General features: G+C 40.7%; 1 protein-coding gene across 2 annotated transcripts in view; it reads left to right on the top strand.

The window, feature by feature from the left end:
• Positions 1-25933, top strand: part of DOCK11 (dedicator of cytokinesis 11) — a 551771-nt gene that overhangs the window by 429040 nt on the left and 96798 nt on the right. For both annotated transcript variants that reach the window (XM_077493986.1, XM_077493985.1), the window contains one exon: positions 6112-6225. In XM_077493986.1, coding sequence (XP_077350112.1) covers positions 6112-6225 — 114 coding nt within the window. The remainder of the gene's footprint in view (positions 1-6111; positions 6226-25933) is intronic.

Below are 25933 nucleotides of genomic sequence, written 5' to 3'. Positions count from 1 at the left end.
TGATTGTTTGATCGTGTGTACGCGACATTATAAGCATGACTCCCATAGGCAGAAGCATCATGGAACTTGTAGTTCCGCAACAGCTGGAGGGTCATCAGTTTGAGACCCCTGTTATAGACCAACACAAAGTGACACATAATTATGAAATTGAAGGAAAATTATAAATGGTTTTCAACCTTTTTTACAAATAAATGTATGAAAAGTTTGACGTGCATTTGTATTCACCCCTCTTTACTTTGATACCCCTAACTAAAATCTAGTGGAACCAATTGCCTTCAGAAGTCATCTAATTAGTAAATAGAGTCCACCTGTGTGACATTTATTTCAGTATAAATACAGCTGTTCTGTGAAGCCCTCAAAGGTTTGTTAGAGAATCTTAGTGAACAAACAGCATCATGAAGGTCAAGGAACACACCAGGTCAGGGATAAAGTTGTGGAAAATTTTAAAGCAGTTTTAGGTTTAAAAAATATATTCCAATATTTGAACATCTTGTGGAGTACTGTTCAATCCATCATCCAAAAATGGAAAGAGTATGGCACAACTACTAACCTACCAAGACATGGCCGTCCACCTAAACAGACAGTCCGGGCAAGAAGAGCATTAATCAGAGAAGCAGCCAAGAGGCCCATGGTAACTCTGGAGGAGCTGCAGAGAACCACAGCTCAGGTGGGAGAATCTGTCCACATGACAACTATTATGCCGCGTACACAGGAGCTGACTTTTCGAAAGACTAAGTCCGACTGTCTTTCCGACGGACTTTCGGCGGAGTTCCAAAGGACTTTCCGAATGAACGGACTTGGCCACACACAATCCGACGGATTCGAACGTGATGACGAGCGGATTTCTCAATAGGAACTGAGTGCGGCGGAGTTCCGGCGAAAAAAATTGAAACATGTTCTATTTCTAAAGTCCGTCAGATTTTTGGACAGCAAAGGTCCGATGGAGCCCACACACGATCGAATTGTCCGACGGATTTGCTCTGTCGGACCTTTGCTGTCAAAGTCCGGTCGTGTGTACGTAGCATAAGTCATACACTCCTGTCAGAAACCATGAAATCAGACCGAGAGAGAAGTACAGTTAAATCACACTTGTTTAATACTAAAAGTAAAAAGAACAAATGTAGTCAAAACATAGCCAAAGTCCAGTAACCTGAACACATTGTCAGCCAAGCCAGAAGTCAGGGATCAATGTAGTGGAACAACAAGCAGGATCTGGAGCCAGAAGGGATGTCAGCAAAGTCAGTCTTTAAACAGGAATGCAGAAGATAGTGTTGTTGACCAAGGCGAAGGCAGAGATCCACTGGGCTGAATGGCTTAAGTAGGCAGGACTGACCAGCAGGATATCATCAACAGCTGAGTAAATGTGGAGAGATAGAAGCTGGCAATTAGCTGACAGCTGAGCGGCTAGCTCTGAGAAGGAAGGACTGAGCCCAGCCCTGACAGTACCTCTCCTCAATGACCCCTCCCCCTCAGAGGACCACCATACTTGAATGGAAAAAGTCTGTGGAAATCACAGAGGAGGACAGGGATCCAAGGATGAGACCCAAGAGTGTTCCTCTGGACTGTACCCCTTCCAATGCACCAGGTCCTGTATGCGCCCACGGAACCTACAGGAGTCAACAATGGACTGTACTTCATACTTCTCATGGTTCCCAACCTGTACAGGGTGAGAACGTGGCACTGAGGTAGTAAAGCAGTTGCAGACCGAAGGTTTTAATAAGGAGACATGGAATACATTTGAGATATGCATATTAGAAGGAAGGTCTAAAGCGTAAGCCACTTGGTTAATGCTGCAGAGAATACGGAAAGGCCCAATAGGCCAAGGCGCCAACTTCAGAGAGGAAAAACGGAGTTGGAGGTTGCAGGATGACAGCTAGACCCTGTCCCCAATCTGATAGGAAAGCGCAGGCAGGCATCTGCGATCAGCATGGAGTCTGTACCTATCATTGGCATGTCGCAAAGCCTCCTGGACTTGTGCCCAAGTGGAATGAAGACCACGGTGATGTTCCTCTAACGCAAGAATGCTCTGCGGAAAAAATGAGTCAGGCAACATAGAAGGTTGGAAACCATAATTTGCTATAAACGGGGACAATCGGGAAGCAGAATTCAAGGCACTATTGTGAGTAAACTCCACCCAAGGTAAGAGGTCTGACCAGTTGTTATGATGGTCAGAAATATAGCAACATAGGAACTGCTCCAAGGACTGGTTGGCTCATTCTGTGGCTCCATTAGACTGCGGGTGATATGCAGAGGAAAAAGCAAGCTGAATTCCCAACTGTGCACAAAAGGCTCGCCAGAATCGGGACACAAACTGACTACCCCTGTCCTAGTGAATCACCTTGGGTAGCCCATGTAAGCGAAAGATCTCCCCAGCAAAAATGGAAATCAGTTCCTTAGAAGTGGGCAACTTCTTAAGTGGAATACAATGAGACATTTTAGAGAACTGGTCAGCCACCATAAGGATAACAGTGTTGCCCTGGGAGTCAGTTAATTCCACAATGAAATGAGACAAGAAATTGCGAATAAACTTTCGATAATAGTTGGCAAAGGCCGGGAAAGTTTCTCTGGGTCCATCGAAAAGCCAGCAGTGGAAACGACATAACCCATGAATTTAACCTGTTCACAATGGAACTTGCACTTCTCCAGTTTACAATAGAGATTGTTCTCTCTTAATTTCTGAAGCACAAGACAGACATCTGTGTGGTGGCTCACCAGGGACTTGGAAAATATGAGGATATCATCGAGATAAACCACCACACATAACCGCAACAAATCTCAAAGGACATCGTTAATAAATTCTTGGAAAACAGCCGTGGCGTCACAAAGGCCAAAGGGCATTATAAGGGTACTTATAATGGCCTGTTCTGGTATTAAAAGCATTTTTCCACTCGTTGCCCTCCTTAATTCTCACAAGATTGTATGCCCCTTTCAAATTAAGCGTCGTGAAAACTGTTGCTCCCTTGAGGCAGTCAAATAACTCCGTAATCAACGGGATCGGATAGGCATTCTTCAACGATTGAGACCTCTATAATCAATACAAGGTCTCAGTTCACCACTCTTCTTCTTCACAAAGAGGAAACCAGCACCAGCAGGAGATGAGGATTTGTGGATAAAACCTCGAGAAAGTGCGCCTACAACTTACTCCTCCATGGCCTTATCCTCTGAGACCAACAAAGGGTAAACTCAGCCACAAGGGGGTATGTTGACCTTATCCTCCGAGACCAACAAAAGGTAAACCCGGCCACGAGGGGGTATGGCTCTAGCTTGAAGGTCAATTGCACAATCATACAACGTGTGGAGGCAAGCTACCGGCTTGACCTTTGTCAAAGACATCGCTAAAATCACGGTATTCCTCCGGCAGGAAGGAGAGTGAAGAGGTGCACAGGACCTTGGCTACATTCTGTCTCACTGCATTGTGGTGGCCAGGAGAGAACCTCAGGATGGAGCCGATCAAAAGAGGGGTTGTGCCTCTGTAACCAAGGATAACCAATAACCAGTGGAAACTTAGGTGAGGAAATAACTTGGAATTGGATTATCTCATGGTGAATAGCCCCTACAGCTGTAAATACAGTGAAATGTGGTTCTACAAAGAGACTGAATACAAATGTACTCCACACTTTTCACATATTTATTTGTAAAATAATTTAAAAACCATTTATCATTTTCTTTCCACTTCACAAATATGTGCCACTTTGTGTTGGTCTATCACATAAAATCCCAATAAAATACATTTACTTGTTGTAACATGACAAAACGTGGAAAATGTCAAGGGGTATGAATACCTTTTCAAGGCACTGTACATCCTGATAATAATGTCGGGATTTACCCAGATGCCTGACCGGCAGCTGGTTGAGCTTCTCAATGAGCTGCAGAGAGCTGGAGCCAGTCTCTCCTACCCTTTCCCCAGCTCAGTGCTTCAGTGAGTGCTGAAGGGGCAGAACAGAGAGGCTGTGAGTGACAGTCACCGGCTCTCTGCTCAGTGAAGACTGAGAACTGAGTGGTCAGCGGTCATGTAGTCCTTCTGTAAACACACACTTCCCTGTTCTGTTCTGAGAGAAGTGACAGATCGTGTGTTCCTATTAGCTAGGAACCACGACCCGTCACTTTCTCTAGTCAGTCCCCTCCCCCTTCAGTTAGAAACACGTAGCAGGGAACACGGTTAACCCCTGGATCGCCCCCTAGTGTTAACCCCTTCCCTGCTAGTTACATTTTTACATGTATTTATAGCACTGATTGCTGTATAAATGGTTACAAAAATGTGTCAAATGTCCAATGTGTCCGCCATAACGTCGCAGTCCCGATAAAAAACGCAGATCGCCACCATTACTAGTAAAAAAATAATAATAATAAAAATGTTATAAATCTATTCCCTATTTTGTAGATACTATAACTGTTGCGCAAGGCGATCGATACGCTTATTGCATTTTTTTTGTTTTGTTTTTTTACCAAAAATCTGTAGAAGAATACATATCAGCCAAAAGTGAGAAAAAAATTAGCTTTTTAAAAAAAAAAAAGTGGGGATATTTATTATAGCAAAAAGTACAATATATTGTGTTTTTTTTTTTCAAAATTGATGCTCTATTTTTGTTTATAGTGCAAAAAATAACCGCAGAGGTGATCAAATACCACCAAAAAAAATCCCTATTTGTGGGGAAAAAGGAAATTGTTTTCTTTGACATATATATTTGATGTACTTTGTTTTAGTATAGCAGCGGCTTATTATTGTTTTATTAACATCCTTTCTGTGTGTGCTGAGGGAGATACTGAACATAGTTTTATTATTTCTCATTTTTATATATGTGTGCTTACATACAGTAGTAGTGTCCATGTGGCCCCAAAAACTTGAGCACTCCTAATATGGAAAATTGACCATCCCCAGTGTTTGAGAGCTTGGTCCCACTCCCCCTGACTTCCTGTTGCATAGTATCACTCTCTATCATGGATGAATGTGTGGGAAGCGGCTAGTGGAGGTCTTAGCTATAAAAGCTGGCCAAGATATGCATTACAAGAGTGCCCTTGGTCCTGGAGAACCTTCAGGTGCTTGCTGTTCTTCAGTGCTTTAGGTTCCGTTCACATCTAGGCATTGCTCCTTTTTTCAGGAGTTTTTTTCTGGCATTTTTGCAGTGTTTTTGTACGGGCATTTTAAAGTTCAAAAGGTCACCAATGTTAAGGAATTAAAACGCCTACTATCTGCCGAAAAATAAGTTCATGTACTTTTTTGGGCGATGGGCGTTTTGCTTTAGGTAACAGAACGCTCGGATGTGAACTAAGGTCTATTGAAATGAATGGGATTTGTCTTGTTGGGCGTTTTTGGAGCTACGGCTTAGAGCAGAAAAATGCACAAAAACACCTAGGTGTGAACCAAGCCTTAGGCTCGGTTCACACAGGGGCGACTTGTCCAGGCGACTTAGCCGCCTGCCAAGTCGCACTCCGTTCTGTACTATGGAACCGTTCTAATAGGAGCGACTCAAGTCGCTCCGACTTAGAAAAAAGGTTCCTGTACTACTTTTGGGGCGACTTCAGGCGTCTTGCATTGACTTCTATACAGAAGTAGTTTTGCAAGTCGCCGCTGAAGTCGTTTGCAGGTCGCGTCTGTGAGTCGCGCTGCAAGTCGTGTCGCCCCTGTGTGAACCGAGCCTAACAAGTAACACTTATACAAAAAGGCATATCATCAATATTTTGTATACAAATAACACATTTTCACACATATCTACAGTTGCACAGTGTTGCATTTTATATGTGCTAAGTCAACAAATAAAAACAAAATGTTATTTGGTTGCTAATACTGTATGCTATCCATACACAAAAACACAGTTATAGGGTATATGGTAAAAGCAACATAAACATTTTTAGTACATGCTATAAATAGTACATTAGGTCCTTAAAGCAAACTCAAATGAGATCTTCACATAAACTCAAACATCATATGGTGTCTACGTGTAATGCTGTTTTTACTGTGGATACTTCTACTGCAAATACCTAACCTGGGAGAATCAGCTTTGTCATATGCAATTAAATGGGGAGGAAGTCTAATCCAAATGTGATTCAGATATTATGTTAGTTACAAATATATGATCTTGTAAATTAATTTGATGTATTTGTTTCTCTCAGAAACTTACACAGCTCTACAGGACTCTCCACAATGCCTATACAAAAATCCTGGAGGTCATGCAGACTGGAAAGAGGCTGTTAGGAACGTATTTTAGGGTGGCCTTTTATGGACAGGTAAGTTGTGTGTGCAATGAAGAGGCTATTTTAGACGTATTCAATAATGTCATTCTGCAGTAATATTTTTGTTCATTGCTTATTTGAACTGAAGAGTTACCCTTCATGCCTAATGCCATTGCTGATGTCTAGCTGAAGTAAGAAAGGTTGGTGCAAAGTGCAATACCTTTGTATTCCTTGTGTCCAGTCGCTAAAACATGAACCCGTTGGCTATGTAGAACGATGTCATATTTATGGGTTTCTGCTTTTTCTGTACACTGGTCCCACCGTTTTACAACATATGGAATGATCCAAAATATATTCCACATGCCAAAAATTGTGCATTATTACAATATTTAAAATATAAACACAGGACAATTTGTTTGCTTAGTGCAAAAGGAGGTAATGCAGCAGCCTATATTCCAGACACAAAGGAATTACAAAAATAATTACACTGAGGTGTGCAAAACCAATATCTCTGTAGTGATCAATACAAAAATATGTGTGTGAAAAAATAAGGTTAATTCATATTAAACCATAATAAACAATGTGCTGATGCATTATAGAATAGCTGTCCCATAACATATAATTCACCAATACATAACAAAGAAGTAAATTTCAAAGATAACTATATAAAAGTCCAAATGTAAAATCTTGAAATCTATGAAAGTCAACGTGTAAGAATCCCAAATCACCTTCACCTTCAAGTCAATCCCAAATCACCTTCACAATGGAGCTGAACAGTGCAACTGTGCCTTCCAGCCTCAAAAAAATGCCAGAACCTGAGACACAGGGACTAAACACCCAGTTTGAAGTGTAATATTACACTACCATTTACTCCTAATTACATTCAGTCATTTCAGGCTTGTTGGCCATCATCATAGTACACCATGGCATCTGTAGAGTAGAGCTGGATCTGAAATGACCACATTATAAATACAATCTTGCAAGCAGGCATGTTTTTTTTTCTTATTGGGCATACAATGCCTATACCTACAAGCAGCAAAGAAAAGGAATTTACTTTTTGCTTGCGCTGTTTGCGAGTTAAATGTTTAGTTTTTTGGAATCAGTAAATAAATACTAAGCTAAACTAATTTCCTGCAAAGGCAAATAAAGAATTTGTTTATGCAAAAAAACATAGACCTGTTAGGTAGGGCAAGGTTTGGGGCACCGAAGTCTTTATATACAAACTTCCATTTTGTAAATCAAGACTTGCCCACTAGGAAATATGTGCATGTGTTTCAGCCTTTTGAAAAATATGTTCTGGTCTTTGTGTTGTAGAAATGTAATCATGTAAATAGAAACGATAGTTGTACCTTGTGTCTAGAATCCTTTAATATTGGGATCCTCAAACTACGGCCCTCCAGCTGTTGCAAAACGACACATCCCATGAGGCATTGTAAAGCTCTGACATTCACAGACATGACTAGGCATGATGGGAATTGTAGTTCCTGAACAACTCTAGGGCCGTAGTTTGAAGACCCCTGCTTTAATACATCTTGTATTGTAATGTCCTCTGTCTGGTTTCTACCCTTCATTGCAATGTTAATGATGCTGAGTCATAAATGTATTGCATTCCTGAACAAAGCATACACTGCTTTGAATGTCAGTAGCATGTTCTGCTCTTTTAATTAAAGTAAAGGAAAGCCACTAACTATTATTAAAAATGCTCCCTCACCTCCTACCTATTCTGCATAACTTATTTTTAATCCTCTCTGGTCTGCGCACATGATCCAGCATGATGCAGCTCTAGCCCCTCTGTGTCAGTGAACAGCTTCTGCAGGGGAGAAGATGAGCGCTCTCTTACACAGGGGAGCCAGAGCTGAAGGATCACACAACTGGACTGGAATAACAATGGGAAGGTACACAGATCTTTTTTTTTAATTGGGGCAGGATGAGGAGGAGGAAGGTGGAGGGAACTTTTTAAGAATAGTGTTATAGGCCGTACACACGATAGGATTTTCCAACAACAAATGTTGGATGTGAGCTTGTTGTTGGAAAGTCTGACCGTGTGTATGCTCCATAGAACATTTGTTGTTGGAATTTCCACCAACAAATATTCGAGAGCAGATTCTAAAATTTTCCGACAAGACTTGCAGAAAAGTCCACACATGCTCAGAATCAAGCAGAAGAGCCGCACTGGCTATTGAACTTCATTTTTCTTGGCTTGTCCTATGTGTTGTATGTCACCGCGTTCTTGACGTTCAGAATTTCCGACAACATTTGTGTGACTGTGTGTATGCAAGACAAGTTTGAGCCAACATTCTTCAGAAAAAATCCACGGTTTTGTTGTCAGAAAATCCTATCGTGTGTACATAGCTTTAGTCTTTACTACAACTTTAAAGGATTGGTTAACCATTGGGAACATATTACACATTCTATCTGTTTTTAAAGTGGAGCATGTAAGATGTTCCTGCTCCTGAAGCCTCTTCCATATCTCCCTTCCAATTGTGACACAGGCCACGGATCTTCTTTCCATACCCGCTTTCACAATTTGAAAAGAACATGGCCATGCTGGGCTCTGCCCTCACAGCCACATCATTCATTCACAGAGTTTTGTGAATGAACAAGCTACAAGTACCGAAAGCCTTTGTGGCTGATGGCTTGTAGTTATCAATGAACTACCAGGGAGCTGGTGAGCACTCTAGTAGTTCACTGATTCTTCCTGTCAGTCAGTAACTGCCTGCCCATATGAGGTATGGACAGACAGCTACAAAGACAGTCTGCATGAGCCTGAGATTGCACCCATGATCTGCTTATTGCAGCTGCGATACTTTATAGGCTCCTTAAAGAAAAAAAAATATTAAATGCACATTTTTTCCTTTTTCTCTATCAACAATCTAATAAAAAAGGTTAAAAATAAGACCATTTCTTTTTCAGGACATGTCTTATTTCAGACCCAGAGATATTATCACTGGGACTATTTGTTTTTTTATATACACTGCAGGCAGAACGTGGTGGGTACTGGGTGGAAGGGGATGACAGGTTGCTGAACCTATCTTCCTGAAATACCACACCACACTGCCCTTAGGCCTGATGCAAGCATTGGGGTGGGACCTTGGGAGGAATTTTGAAAAAAATCAATGCATATCAGTCTGGAAGAATGGACATTCCTAGGTAGGCTGCATTTGCATATTTGCTAACTGTCCTTTACAATGCCCACATATGATGCTGAGCCTCTGTGATTGAAAGAAGTAATATCTAATGAATGAAAGGTGTATTCCAGGGACAGTAAGGCTGTGGAGGTAAGGGTTAGTTAAAACTGGACATCCTCCAGCCAGGAAATATGGCAGGCTTTGAGTTTCCTACATCTACTAATGCACACTGTGAAAAGCTCATTGTGTTCAGTGAAATCAGAGCAAGCAATTTTCTACAGCAGAGGAACTTGAACAACTTTTCAAAACTGAAGTTAAGGCAGGATTAAATACAGCACATTTTTAGTATGTTGTTTATTATTTTACAAATAGCAAAAGTATGCCTATTTGAACATGTTATCTGGTTAGAAATGGAAAAAACTGTAGGCAGTGCATAGTACTGCACACAATAATGTCCTGTATATCAGTCTTTCGGCCACTAGCTAAAATGGAGAGCATGCTTCTATAGTTTTATAGTAATGTGCTTGTTGGCCAACTAGCTACACAAGCAGCATGTGGTCCTTAATTTGCTACTGTTGTGTAGTTGAAGCATTGGGCTCAGGTTTCTGCTCTGTCTGGAACATGAATGTAGCGCTTACTCCTGAAGGAGCTGCTGGGATTTTGCCTGGGTTCTTTCGCTGTTTATTGCCCCACAGCCAGATACACAATCTCAGCCACACTTTCCTCAATAACCCATCTAGGGGTGTTGTTTTTGTTGCTTTTGTTTTTGAAGAACTTGGATAGGGTTGAGGGAATTGAGTGGGATAGTCCAAAAAACAGAAACTATGTACAATTTGAGGACAATTAACCCCTTTCTGAAGAACTGAAGCAGAAGTCCTTGCTTGTAGCAAACTGTGGACTGGGCTTTTTAGTGGAAACAGGTAAATGTAAAGATGAAGCAAACGTTATTTTGCGTATAGCAAACTGTGGACTTCTTTCTTAAGACCCCTTTCACACTGGGGCGCTTTGCAGGTGCTATAACTCTAAAAATAGTGCCTGCAAAGCGACCTGAAGAAGCCGCTGCTGTCTCTCCAATGTTAAAGCCCCGAGGGCTTTCACACTGTAGCGTTGCGCTGGCAGGACGCAAAAAAAAGTCCTGCTAGCAGCATCTTTGGAGTGGCGGAGAAACGGTGTATACACCGCTCCTGCCCATTGAAATCAATGGGGCAGTGCAGCTATACCACCGGCATAGCGCTGCTGCAGCATCGCTTTGTGGTGGTTTTAACCCTTTCTCGACTGCTAGTGGGAGGGGTAAAAGCATCCCGCTAGCGGCTGAATAGCACCGCAAAATTGACGATAAAGCGCTTCTAAACATTTTACTGTTTTACTGCCGACGCACCCACCACCCCAGTGTGAAAGGGGCCTTAGTATCAGACTGAGCTCTTCAGGACACCAGCCAATGTCCCCTTTGATGAAGCACACAGCTGACCTTCTAGCACAAGGGATTGGCAGCATCCCTCCACTCTTTAGCTATTCATTCATTTGGGGGCATGTTCATGTAAGGGGGCATGACTGACTGAATACACCTTGATGTGCAACAGAAGGGACCTCGGTTGAAGTGATAGGCAGTTCTTCCCAAAGATGAACCCTTATGCCACATACACACGACTAGACTTTCCAGCAGAAAAGGTCAGATGGATTTTCGTCAGAATTTCCAACGGACTTCCTAATGAACGGACTTACCCACACACAAGTGGACTAAGTCCATTCGGAAGTCCATTCGTTTTGAATGTGATGACGTAAAACAGGACTAGAAAAGGAAGTTCAGTAGCCAGTAGCCAATAGCTTCCCTTGCGTCGTATTTGGTCCGTCGGACCAGCATACAGATGAACGGTTTTCCGATAGGAATTTAGTCCGTCGGAGAGATTTGAAACATGTTCTATTTCTAGGTCCGTCGGATTTTATTAACGAAAAATGATCGGATTAGCCCACACACGATCAGATTGTCCGACTGACTGATTGTCTGACCTAGTCTGCTGGAAAGTCCAGTCGTGTGTACTCGGCATTAGAAACTAAAATAACTGTTTGGCCACTTTGGTTAACCACTTGAGACCCGCGCTATAGCCAAATGACGGCTACAGCGCAGACCTCCTTTGCCGGGACTACGTCTATTGACGTCGTCCCGTGCACGAGCGGCCTGCGCGCCCCCTGAGGGGGGCACGCTCTGTGATCGGCGAGTCTATGAGACTCGCCTGATCACCGATCCGAGCAAGGGGTCGATCCCGACCCCTTATCACGTGATCAGCTGTCAGCCAATGACAGCTGATCATGTGATACAACGGAGCCGGTAATCGGCTATTATTCCTCCTCGCGCTGTCAGCACGAAGAGGAAAAAAAAGAGCCAATCACCGGCGGCCGTGATCGGGACATCAGTCCCGATCACGGCCAGCCCTGCCAGTGCCCATCTGCCCCCTGCCAGTGCCCACCTGCCCCCTGCCAGTGCCACCTCAATAAAATATAAGTGCTCCCCGTCAGTGCCACCCAGCAGTGCCCATAGTGCCACCCAGCAGTTCCCACAGTGCCACCCAGCAGTGCCCACAGTGCCACCCAGCAGTGCCCACAGTGCCACTCAGCAGTGCCCACAATCTGCCTCAACAAAGGTGCTGCACCCCAGTGCCACATATCCGTGCCCATCAGTGTCATCTACCAGTGCCCATCAGTGCCACCCATCAGTGCCGAGCAGTGCCACCTATCAGAGCCACCTATCAGTGCCCATCAGTCCCATCTATCAGTGGTACCTATCAGTGCCCCTTAGTGCCATCCATCCATGCCATCTTATCTGTGCCCATCTTTGCCCATCAGTGCCACCTTATCTGTGCCCATCGGTGTCGCCTTATCTGTGCCTATTAGTGCCGCCTTAACTATGCCTATCAGTGCCCACCAGTGCAGCCTATCAGTGCCCACCAGTGCAGCCTATCAGTGCCGCCTCATCAGCGCACTTCAATGAAGGAGAAAAATTACCTGTTTGCAAAATTTTATAACAAACTATTAAACATGATTTTTTTTTTTGTTTGTTTAGCAAAAAATAAAACTCCCAGCTGTAATTAAATACCACCAAAAGAAAGCTCTATTTGTGGGAAAAAAATGATAAAAATTTCATTTGGGTACAGTGTTGTATGCCCGCGCAATTGTCATTCAAAGTGCATCAGTGCTGAAAGCTGAAAATTGGTCTGGGCATGAGGGGGATTTAAGTGCCCAGTAAGCAAGTGGTTAATCATTGCAATGTGCTGAGAAGCCTGATTTTCAGGCAATGTCACATGCCTCACCAGTAAGCAGACAGTGATTTGTTTTTGTACATATAAAGATGAAAGCAAGGGCTTATTACTGATACATTCACAAATAGTAAGCATTATTGAAATAATTCAAAATCAACCTGTCCGCTACACAAACTTGCCAAAAAGATTTCCCTGTGATAATTTAACATTTCTTTGTCACGCATATACAGAGCTGAGCATTTCTGCTGCAGCTATTTATACCTGGCCACAACCAGATTTCCATTACTGGAGCCTGTAGGCATGATAACTTTGTCACGCAAAACAATCCCTTTTTGATATGGATGAGAACATTTTCTTGTATTACCGGTCCATCGCAAGCTTAGAATATTGTGTAATAAGTTCATATGAGATTTGTGTATTTCCACTGATAATGGGAAAAATCTATGATTGCTTGCTGTTACGGGAATTATATCTTTTTGCATCTGCTGCCTATGGCACTTGCCTACTGTGGCGGATGGTAACTTTAGCACTACAGCCAGCAGTCATTTTTTTATGCAGCCTCCATAAATATTGTAGTTTGGTTTACAAATAATCACAGTTATAATATAAATTCAGACTGTGATTGCACGCTTTCCCTGTGTTGTAGTTTACTGTTCGTCTAAGGTACTGCTGTCTTTGACTGCTAGTCTTGGCAGATTAGGAATGAGATTTGCTGATACCATTAATATACCACGGTCTGTTCCTCATTCTGGAGGCTTTGACATGAGGAAGCAAAGCTCTGCCTTTGCCAACTGCTGCCCTCACCAGAGACACAGTGCAGAACAAGACATGGCAAGTCAGTAAAGGGGAGAATATCCATTGCAGGGAGACCACATGCAATACTGCTGACTAGTCATTGGTCTCCGTCTGCCTTTTTTTTTCTTTTAGTATTCTTTAGTATTCTTTTAGAATTAATTTCTTCTGATTTATCAAATGATTATAAATAATATGCATGTAAAATTCCATACTCCTCAACATATTCATCCCAGTTCCATGACACTGTCACCCTGTCCATGAACCATATTTAAACGAGAAGTGTGGGGTCATAAAAAAACATTCATACTCCCCTCCATGTTGCAGCATTGGTCTGAAGCTGCAGCTGTTCCCTGTTGGCTATCCCCTGCTGAATCTAGGTCTGAAAACTGATCGTTCAATTATTGATCCATTTTGAGCAGAGAGCTGTCAGTCACCGGCTCTTTGCTCTGCCCCTCCAATGCTCAATGGAGTGCCTGGCTGGAGAGGGGATAGCGGACTTTAGCCTGCTTTTGGCTGATTCTGGGTCACAAGAAAGCACAAATAGGTGAACTCCTGTAACCTACAACAGAAGTATGACCAAAAAAAGCTTTGATCGTACTTCACTTTTTTATACTCCCAGCATTCAGGCAGTCAGCCCAGACCACAGCTACTAATTATGTGGGAACTGTTCACTTGTGGCTGAGATCAACTCAGTTGCATACTCAATAACTTAAATGAGGACTGAGGAGGCAGCCCATGACACAACATCACTGAGTAAGGACACCTCCATATTATATCTGCCACCATCGTATGAATAATTTCCAGAATAAACCTCAGTATAAGATCCAGTTCAAGTATCAAACACTAAGTTACAAATCCTACAGAAATATTTCACAGATTCATGCCAGAAGCATGTTCTAAATTCACTGGCTGGACGGGACCACTGTACAATTATTCAACCACTGCATGCAGTGCATAGCATTCCTTGACCCTTGCCTATACTCTGGCATATAGACTGCCATTATCATAATGTAAGTAGCGTGGGTGACACTTAATTGGCTGAGGCTGTTCCTGTGTTTGCATTTATAGAGATGAACCTAGGAATAAAGGTCATGCGACATAACATCCTATGTCCTATAACAGAGCAGCACAATCATACAGCCTTAGAGAAGGATGTTGCTGAAATCTAGCTTTGATTTCTGGTGGACATGTCATGCTTTATTATTCTTACACTGAGAGCTGGTAATTTTAACTGCCAGCTTCCTGGAGACTTGGCAATGTAGAATGCTCAAATAAATGTCAGCCAAGCTGTGATAAATATCTACTGTTTTTACATAGAATTGCAAGCAATGTAGGACATACCAACTTACTAGCAAAAATGAATACTCAGGTGACTTATTTTATTTTACCGCCTAAATCAATATTTTTTTTACTGGCAAGCTTTTAAAATGACATTGTTATCCTTGTTAGGAATTGTGTAATAACGAGTTTCTTAACCCATTGTACATATACAGGATCAATCATTAACTTATTTTTAAAATTTTACAAATAATAAAGATTGAGTAGAATACACTGCAGCAGAACCATATGTTAAAGGTGAATAGTCTGACAAACAGCTAAATAGCTACCTGGAATACATATATAAGAGCTATTTAACCTGCAACAGGATTTGTTATTTTAATTAATTAATACATTGTATTAAAGACATACAATATAAAGTGCTGTGCTATCCCTCAAATAAACATTTATTCAAATGCAATAAAACAGATAAACATATAAGATACAAGAACATCTGTGTAAGTCCAGTGCCCTAAAAGTGCTTCTCATATATAATGATAGTCCACAATAGACTTGCAATCAACCCCACAACACTTCTTCCATGTAACACCTCGTGTCCTCCACGATACCACACACTGAGGCTTACTCTCATGTGAGAAGCCAGACAGTGCTTGTTATAAAGGATGGCAAGACAGCACTCCACAGACCACATTCTCACTTTTACTCTAGTGACACAGCAGCATAGAAGGGAATATAAAACAGAACAGACATTAAAAACACTTACACAGAGGAACTGTATACAGAGTCCAGCAAAAAACTCCCAACTCCCATAATTCTGAGTAACGAGACACGCATGTGTGGTGACGGTTTCCAGTGACAGCTACCCAATGGAATCAATGGGTTTCTATCAGTGAGCTTAAAATAGGTACTTGTATTAATATACCCATTGTTAGCTGTATTCAAGAGATCCAAAAAATTTATTTTTTACTATTTGACTCACAATACAAGGTCATACCTCGATCATTACAATTTAGTACTTCCCTGAAAGATGCCAGTGCATCCTCCCCACCGTCTTATTCCATGAGAGAGCTGTCACCATGATTCTTGAGGTTTGTATCCCGCAGTCAGTTTGTCCATTTGAAACAAAATTGTTCTCTCCTGAAAGATCATCATCTTCAAGCGGAAATCTTGAAAAAAAGATTTCTTGATAAGGAGTATGATGAACAAATGCTCAATCAGACTATCTCTAAAGTTTGGGTGTTGGAAAGCAAGGATTTGTTGAAGGATGGGGTGGAGGCTGGGAATTTCACCAGTGTCGGGACTTCTCCTTTTCCCTGATCACCACTTTCTCCATACAGCATCATACAATTAGAGGTACTTTGAGGAAACATTGGTCTTTTTTCGAAAAATTACTGAGTTTTACTTCCCCTTTTACAAGATAAACTTGTATCTTTTAGGGGTGTTCCGGCTTTGAGGGATAAAATTGCATGCAATATTATGGATCCCCAGAAAGGCCTATTTTTATTACATGAATGGATGAGTTTTTACCTTTGCAAAAAATGTACAGTGTGTCAGATTAAATCAGGGAAAAATAATAAGTTTCATACCTTCCATTCCACTAGAGGTCAGACTCTTTCAAGTCATTTATTACTTGTGTCACACACAATCTTGTATATAATGGCAGTGCCCCTGTGGACCACTTGGGCTCTGCATGTTTGGTTAAACGAACATGTAGGCAATATTCAAAAGGGTTTTTGTGGACATCGTGTGTCCACTCACTATGCGCTGGTCCATAACAAGGATCCCAAGGGGACTTTCTTTCTAGGAATTGATAAATATATCCCACATTGGTGGGATGGTTGGATTTAGGAGAGAAATATCTAAAATGGAGGCTGAGTGGATTTACAAGCTGCAGGCATTGTCTCCTTACAGATTAAATTAGTTATGGGATGTGATTACTTTCATTATTAAATGCTGATCCAATTTCATATTTTTATAGAATATATGTAGATAATTTATTCACTTTTTAGTTATTAAAAAATCAGGCTCCTCTCCTTCGGCTTTTAATTATTTTACTGTATCAGAATAGATTTTTTAGGTTTGTATTTTTTTAGTTTTTTGTAGGGGAACACTGAAATGTCCTGTTTTTATTTATTTTTTATTCAAATGTTATATTTATTTTTGAATTACATACCTTTTCTTAATTTTTCCTAAATTATCATTTTCGTATAATATTTATTATAAATAGGACAGTTTTTTTTTCCTGAGGTATTGATTGTTTTTGATATTTTTGAAAGGGGTTCTAGTTGTGCATCCTTTCTATTGATGGAAAATACAGAATGCATAATCTTTATTGCCCTCTAATTGTCCCTTGTCAGTAGCATGTATTTTATTGGAATTTGGTGTCACTGGAGAAAAAGTAAGGATGTGAGCTGCGGAGTGCTGTTTAGCCATCATTTATAACAAGGCACCTTCTGACTTCTCACATGAGTGCCATACACCCTCCGGTAAACTTCAGTGCGTGGTATCGTGGAGGGCACAAGATGTTACACGCAGAAGAGTTGTGGGAGATCACGCTGCACAGTTTATAGATATAAATGGTCGATTGCAAGTCTGTTGTGGACTATCATATTTAAGAAGCACTTTTTGGCACTGGACTTAACGCAGATGTTATGGTATTTTATACATTTATTTGTTTTCTTGCATTTGATTATATGTTTGATTATATGTTTTGAGGGATAGCACAACCCTTTATAATGCATGTCTGTTATATAGTGGGGGTCATTTACTATAGCGCTGGGAAGTACTGGATTTCAATAGCAAATGAAAGAACGCTATTAGTGGCGAACATACGTTAGTAAATTCGGCACTGCATCGGTTTAACTGACACGGTCATGCGACGTGGCTCCCAAACAAAATTGACGTCCTTTTTTTCCCACAAATAGAGCTTTCTTTTGATGGTATTTTATCACCCCTGCGGTTTTTATTTTTTGCGCTATAAACAAAAAAAAACGTAAATTTTGAAAAAAACACAATATTTTTTACTTTTGCTATAATAATAAATATCCCCCAAAAATATATAAAAAAAAACTATTTTTTTCCTCAGTTTAGGCCACTACATATTCTTCTACATAATTAAAAATAAAAATAAATGAAAAAACTTCTACATTAAAATAAAAAAAATAAAAACGCAATAAGCGATTGATTGGTTTGCTCAAAAGTTATAGCGTTTACAAAATAGGGGATAGTTTAAGGCATTTTTATTAATATATATATATATATATTAACCAGTTCCCGACCAGCGCACGACGATGTACGTCGACAGAATGGCACGGGCAGGCATATTGGCGTACAGGTACGTCCAATCTTCAATGCCGCCCTGCTGGTCGGGACCCCCGTGAGTCCGGTCGCGGGACCCACGGACTCGATCGCCGCGGGCATCCCCGCGATCGTCTCACGGGACGGCTGAATGGAGGAAATGCCGTGTAAACAGCATTTCTCCATTCTGCCTAGCAACTAGTGATGCTGATCTCTGCTCCATGTGATTGGAGCAGAGATCAGTGTTCACTAAATGAAAGCCCAACCCCCCACAGTTAGTAACACACCCCTAGGAGCACTTAACCCCTACACTGCCACCCACTGGTTAACCCCTTCACTGCCAGTGTCATTTACACAGGAATCACTGCATTTATATAGCATGACAATGACAATGGTCCCAAAAATGTGTCAAAAATGTCCGATGGGTCCCTCACAATGTCGCAGTCACAATAAAAATCCCTGATCGCCGCCATTACTAGTAAAAAATAAAAAATAAAAAATTATTAATAAAAATGCTATAAAACTATCCCTATTTTGTAAACGCTATAACTTTTGCGCAAACCAATCAATAATCGCTTATTGCGATTTTTTTTTTTACCAAAAATATGTAGAAGAATACGTATCGGCCTAAACTGAGGGAAAAAATGTTTTTTTATATATTTTTGGGGGATATTTATTATAACAAAAAGTAAAAAATAATGTGTTTTTTTTTCAAAATTGTCGCACTATTTTTGTTTATAGCGCAAAAAATAAAAACCGCAGGGGTGATCAAATACCACCAAAAGAAAGCTCTATTTGTGGGAAAAAAAGGACGTCAATTTTGTTTGGGAGCCACGTCGCACCACCGCGCAATTGTCAGTTAAAGCGACGCAGTGCCGAATCGCAAAAAGGGGTCTGGTCTTTGACCAGCAAAATGGTCCGGTCTGTAAGTGGTTAAATGGCAGCGATCAGTGATTTTTATTGTGACTGCAACTTTATGGCGGACACATCGGACATTTTTGACACATTTTTGGGACCATTGTCATTTATATACAGCAATCAGTGATATACAAGTGCACTGATTCCTGTGTAAATGACACTGGCAGTACTGGAGTTAACCACTAGGTGGCAGTGTAGGGGTTAAGTGTGTCCTAAGGGCGTGTTGCTGTGGGGGGCGTGGCTGTGTTTTACACATCACTGATCTCTGCTCCAATCACAGGGAACAGAGATCAGTGTCACTGTTAGGCAGAACAGGGAGTTGCTTGTTTACTTTAGCATCTCCCCATTCTTCCTCTCCGTGAGGCTATCGCGGGTATCCCCGCGGCAATAGAGTCCGCAGGACCCACGACTCATGGAGCTTCCTCTAAAAGGGCAACATACAGGTACGTGATTCTGCCTGTACATGCCCTTCTGCTGACGTATATCGGCGTGAGGTGGTTGGGAAGTGGTTAATAGAAGGAGCTCTCATTTATATTTGCATAGTCCTTACTGATTTACATCAGCAGAACCAATGCAGGAAGTGATGTGTGCACATGGGCTGGAAGCAAATGTGTGGTAATGCCAAGTAAACAAATCAGGAGACAATTAAAATGCCAGCATGTATTTGGATTGTGGTGCGAAACCCCCACAGGGAGAACATATAAACTTTAATACAAGCATTAGCATGTTGGGGATTGAACCAGCAACCCCAGTGCTGCTAGGTGGAATTGCTACCCATTTAGCCAGTGGGCAGCCTCACTCATTTTCTCTGCATCTCTGTGGTATGAACCAGCCCTAAGTCAATAGCCATGCTCAGTGTCACAAGCAATATACAATATATTGGCCTAAGTATTGGGACGTCTGCCTTTTATAGGCACATAAACTCTAATGGCATTCCAGTTTTAGTCCTTATTGTTCAAAATTGATTTGGAGCTATAACAGCTTCAACTCTTCTGAGAAGGCTGTCCACATAGTATAGGAGTGTGTCTATGGGAATGTTTGACCATTCTTCTAGAAGTGCATTTGTGAGGTCAGGCACTGATGATGGACGAGAAGGCCTGGCTTACAGTCTCCGCTCAAATTCATCCCCAAGGTGTTCTGTTGTGTTCCTCCACCCCAAAACTCACTTATCCATGTCTTTATGGATCTTGTTTTGTGCACTGGTCCAAATCATTTGGTGGAGGAGGGATTATGATGTGGGGTTGTTTCTCAGGGGTTGGGCTTGGCCCCTTAGTTCCAGTTAAGGGTACGCTTAAGGCGTCAACATACCAAGACATTTTGGACAATTTCATGCTCCCAACTTTGTGGGAACAGATTGGGGGTGGCCCTTCTTGTTGCAACATGACTGCACACCAGTGCACAAAGCAAAGCCCATAAAGACATGGATGAGGGAATTTGGGGCCGAGGAACTTGACTGGCCTGTACAGAGTCCTGACCTCAACCTGGTGGAACACTTTTTGGCTACATTAGAACAGACAATGTGGGCCAGGCCTTCTCATCTAGCATCAGTGCCTGGCCTCACAAATGCGCTTCTGAAAGAAAGGTCAAACATTCCCATAGACACACTAAACCTTGTGGACCTTGACAGCCTTCCCAGCCTTCCCAGCCTTCCCATAAGCTGTTATGGTTGCAAAGGGTGGGCCAAATCAAATTTTAACCCTACGGACTAAGACTTCATACACGCTATTAGATTTTCTGCAGATTTTTGTCTTCAGATTTCCCAAAACCATGTAGTGCAAGGGCCTGCCTGATTGCATACAAATTGAAACGATTAAGGTTTGACCTCATATTTTATGCTTTAGGTAAATCTGAAGACAAAAGTCTGCAGAAAATCTAATAGTGTGTTTGGGCCTTTAGACTGGGTTGCCATTAAAGTCCATGTGTGTGTAAAGGAAGATGTCCCAATACTTTTGGTTAGATAGTGTATCTGGCAAGATTTACAATGGTGGTGGAACCCTCCTACACATAGTTTTAGGACCTGAGTCAGGAGTTATGTTTAACAACATAGGGAGATGGGACAACTTCTCTACATGAAGTGGCATGCTTGGGATTCGACCCTTAGAGATGCTAAGCAGAAGTTTTAACCTCTAAGACACAGGGCCACCTCCCACAAATACACATATAGTGCATTTCTTTGGACGTATAGGTGGTGGAATTACGTTACTCAAAAGTTATTCTTTTTTATTTATTCTGTGATATTTGGTGGGTGAGTGTAGAATAGTGATGTTACCCTCTAATTTTTAGGAATTACATTTTGATTTCTGATGTTGGTATACATATCAAATTGTTTGGACTCAAATTATGATTATTTGGAAATAATAAAAACACACAAAATTGTGACCCATTTTAAATTTGCATCAGCAATGGTATTGTTTGTGGTTTGTAAAGACATCTGTGTGAGTTTAGGTAAAGATTTTTGTGAGATGGAGAGTAACAAGCGAAAGTGACAGTGAAAAATATATTTTATCAAAACATTCCACATTCTAGCATTCTTAAAAACAAAATAGATGAGAAAAAACAAAATAGAAGCAGCGACATTGTTGCAAGGAACATTTATTTCAGAGAAAGACACATGTCATCTCAACATTAAAAGTATTTATTTGGGGAAGTTACAATTGTACCATTAGAATCAATGGCTGAAACTTGCATTGGACTATAATTGCGCCAATTTTCATTCTCAAAAACGCATTTTAGCCCAGCGCTAATTTTGGTATTTATTATAGCGCCTTGTAAAAAAGCCATGAGAGCTGTTTTCAGGTCTGAGCATGCTCAGTTGTGCTGGCACCTAGTTGTAGAGAGAGGGGGAATTTATCTCTTTTCAGACTTTTAAAGATATTTCAGTGTAGAAATATTTTTTTTCACACAGTTTAAAAGCAGAATATCTTTAAACAATATACTGCATATTTCAGTACCATTTAGGCAACTATATCATGTTCTAAACATTATTTCCATGTGCACTACTCCAGGTTTTAGCAGAGTAAAGCCTCGTACACACGATCAGATTTTCAGATGGGAAATGTGTGATGACAGGCTGTTGGCGGAAAATCTGACCATTTGTATGCTCCATTGCACAATTGTTGCCGGATTTTCCGCAGATAAATGTTGAATAGCAAGTTTTAAAATTTTACGTGGACAAATGTCTGTTGTTGGATTTTCCGAGCGTGTGTACACAAAAGTCCAAAGTACAAACACACATGTTCAGAAGCAAGGACAAGCCAGAAGTGGTCGATCTTGTAAAATAGCGTTTGTAATGGAGAATTAAGATTCATGACGTGGCAAATTATGAAAACTCAAAATGCATTGCACAATTCTCTTCTTCTTTAATGGGATAATAATGAAGCTGCTTTGCTTGGTGATACTGATGGAGTTATTGCAAACTAATTTTCAAAGGCTTTTTTTCTCTAGTGATAAAGAATAATATTATTATGCTTTTTTTTTTCTTATTTGGGCAAGTTACCACAACACCATTATCCCATAGTTTTTAAGATCAAAGATACAACTATTTTGGTGTCCCTTAATTTTACATTGTATTTTTTTAAATGTAACTGCCTACTCCCAAACTGTCATTTGAAGTAAACCACAAAGTATTATTCTCCACAATTTTTTTATTGTTCATTAAAAAAAGAAAACAAATAAAATTAGACATGCTATCTGCCAATAGAACGTAACCAAAAAGGGCATTCTATGCATCCAAAAATATAGAAAATATACCAAATCAAATCATTATTCAACCAAAAAAATAATGTCAAAGCAATAAATCCAAGGCCAATAATAAATAACACGTTATCTCCTCCGATTCCACAACATGGCTGGTTAACAAACGACCATTCAGAAACGGACTGAAAAGCATGAAATGAAAAGTGCAAAATGAAAAGGGGTGAATCAACACTCACTAAACTTCTACTAACAGGAAATTAGGAGAAGGAGCACAAAGGGTGGCGCAAAAGAGCTTAAAAACAACGTAGTATGTCACTATGTTCATATTTTATGGCCAACAATTGTGTGCCGTGTGTATGCAAAACACGTTTGTGCCAACGCCCTTTGAACAAAAGTCCACGGTTTTGTTGACCAACAATCCAATCGTGTGTATGAGGCTTAAGGGTTTGGGCGGTATTTGTTTTCAGGGAACTATAGTAAAATTTGATTTTGGGAGTATTTTTTTTTTACCTGCGCTATAGTGAATACCATTTTAGTACTGATTAGCACTAAATTGTGCTAATTAACGCCACATCGCTATAGTAAATGACCCCTAGTGCATCTTGTATTTGGTGCTAATAGCTTTTTCCATATTGCACACCTTTTTCACAAAAAGTGTTTAAGTGTTCTGAAACCTCTAGCACAGTGTCTTTTTTTGTTTCTCACTATAATGCTTGAGGTGACCTTGGACCTTGAAGAAGGGGACACACCCCAAAAGCTCATCCATGAAAAATTGTTGGTGCAAATAAAATAAAAAATATCACAGTACTCAATTTTTTCTATAATGCCTAACTGCAGCAGAGAAAACTCATGTTGTCAGCCAAACTGTGCTGTTTGGCAGGGCTATGTAAATTTCAGGAAATTAAAATGACATGACTATATGAGGGATAAAGCAGCACCTTTTATTGCATTTGAGCATTATAGCTAAGTCATCTCCCTGCCCTCAGCCTACAATTGTACAAAAAAGGAGCATCAGCAGGCCGACAACAGTGAATACATTCATCTGCTCACCCTTTCCTTCCTCCAGTGTATGCACTTGCAGCAGAGCCTGAAAATGTTCAGCAGGCTAAACACTTTAATGCAGAACTAAACTCTCTCAATCAACAATGTTTTTAATCCTTATGCTGCTAGGATTAGTAAATCGATAGGAAGGTATATGAAGTCTGGTTTATGATCAGGATTTTTATGTAGTTTTTATATTATATTGGTATAACTTTAAACTGTTTATAAAATAATAGTATTTTAAAAAAAGCAGCAAATATGTCATACTTACCTGCTCTGTGCAGTGGTTTTGTACATAGCAGCCCCGATCCTCTTCTTCTTGGGTCCCCTGCCAGTGCTCTGGGCCCCTCCCTTTTGCTGAGTGCCCTCATAGAAAGCCACTTGCTGTGGGGGCACTCATACGTGCTCGCTCCGGAGCCAGCTCTTTATGTCCAAAAGACACAGAGTGCACGGCTCAGCTTTGCCCCCCACTCCCGCCTCACTGGCTGTGATTGATAGCAGCAGGAGCCAATGGCTGAATCAAGATTGGGCTTAGGTACCATTCACCCCCATCTCCCGATGTCTAGAGCGTCAGTCACCAGCATTGACAGGTACATAAAAACATCTTGATCGCTGTGTTATGGAATACAATCACCTGTTCATCTGCTGTATGTTTGCATATTCCTGAATAAAAATTGTTCATGTAAAAAAAATATATATAAATATTGGGCTTAGGTAAGTATTAGGGGGGGCTGAGGGGGGAGCTGCACACTGAAGTTTCTTCATGCATAGAATGCATGAAGGTAAAAAAACTTCAGTCAACCACTTTAACCACTTGACCACTGGGCACTTAAACACCCTTAATAACCAGACCAATTTTCAGCTTTCGGTGCTCTCACATTTTGAATGACAATTACTCAGTCATGCAACACTGGACCTATATGAAATTTTTGTCCTTTTTTTCACACAAATGGAGCTTTCTTTTGGTGGTATTTAATCACCGCTGGGTTTTTTTATTTTTTTCTGCTATAAAAGAAAAAATACAGAAAATTCTGTAAAAAAATGAATTTTTCTTCATTTCTGTTATAAAATTTTGCAGATTAGTAATTTTTTCTTCATAAATTTTGGCCAAAATTTATACCACTACATATCTTTGGTAAAAATAAGTACAAATTGGTGGATATTATTTGGTCTTTGTGAAAGTTCTAGAGTCCACAAGCTATGGTGCCAATATCTGAAAATTGATCACACCTGAAGTACTGACGGCCTATTTCAATTCTTGAGACCCTAACATGCCAGAAAAGTACAAATACCCCCCAAATGACCCCTTTTTGGAAAGAAGACATTCCAAGGTATTTAGTAAGAGGCATGATGAGTTTTTTGAAGTTGTCATTTTTTCCCACAATTCTTTGCAATATCAAGATTTTTTTTACTTTTTTTTTTTTTTCACAAAATTGTCATATTATCAGTTTATTTCTTACACAGCATATGCATACCACAAATTACACCCCAAAACACATTCTGCTATTACTCCCGTGTACGGCGATACCACATGTGTGAGACTTTTACACAGTGCGGCCACATACAGAGGCCCAACATGCAGGGAGCGCCATCAGGCGTTCTGGAGCACCCAGGACAATTCTGACATTTCTCTCCTACATGTAAAAATCATCATTTATTTGCTAGAAAATTACATCGAATCCCAAAACATTATATATGTTTTTTTAGCAAACACCCTGGAGAATACAATGGGGGTCGTTGCAACTTTTTATCTCGCACGGTATTTGCGCAGCAATTTTTCGAATGCTTTTTTTTGGAAAAAAAACTGTTTTGTGCTTAAAAAAAAAAAAACACAGTAAAATTAGCCCAATTTTTGCATAATGTGAAAGATGAAGTTACACCGAGTAAATCGATACCTAACATGTCACTCTTCAAAATTGCACAGGCTCGTGGAATGGCGCCAAACGTCGCTACTTAAAAATCCCCATAGGCGACGATTACATTTTTTTTTTACTGGTTATATGTTTTGAGTTACAGAGGAGGTCTAGGGCTAGAATTATTGCTCTCGCTCCAACGTACGCAGCGATACCTCACATGTGTGGTTTGAACACCGTTTTCATATGTGAGCGGGACTTACGTATGCGTTCGCTTCTGCATGTGAGCACATGGGGACAGGGGCGCTTTAAAAAAAAAAAAAAATTTTATTGTTCATTTTACTTTATTTATTTTAGTTTGACATTTTTTTCCCCAAAAAAAATTTTTTGATCACTTTTATTCCTATTACAAGGAATGTAAACATCCCTTGTAATAGGAATATGGCATGACAGGTCCTCTTTACAGTGAGATGTGGGGTCAATAAGACCCCGCATCTCACCT

The sequence above is a fragment of the Lithobates pipiens genome, unplaced genomic scaffold (genome assembly GCF_037356315.1).
Source record: "Lithobates pipiens isolate NorthernLeopardFrog02 unplaced genomic scaffold, aLitPip1_a1.2 Scaffold_1, whole genome shotgun sequence".
In the NCBI taxonomy this organism is placed as follows: Eukaryota; Metazoa; Chordata; class Amphibia; order Anura; family Ranidae; genus Lithobates; species Lithobates pipiens.
This window is presented reverse-complemented; position numbering and strand designations above follow the sequence as displayed.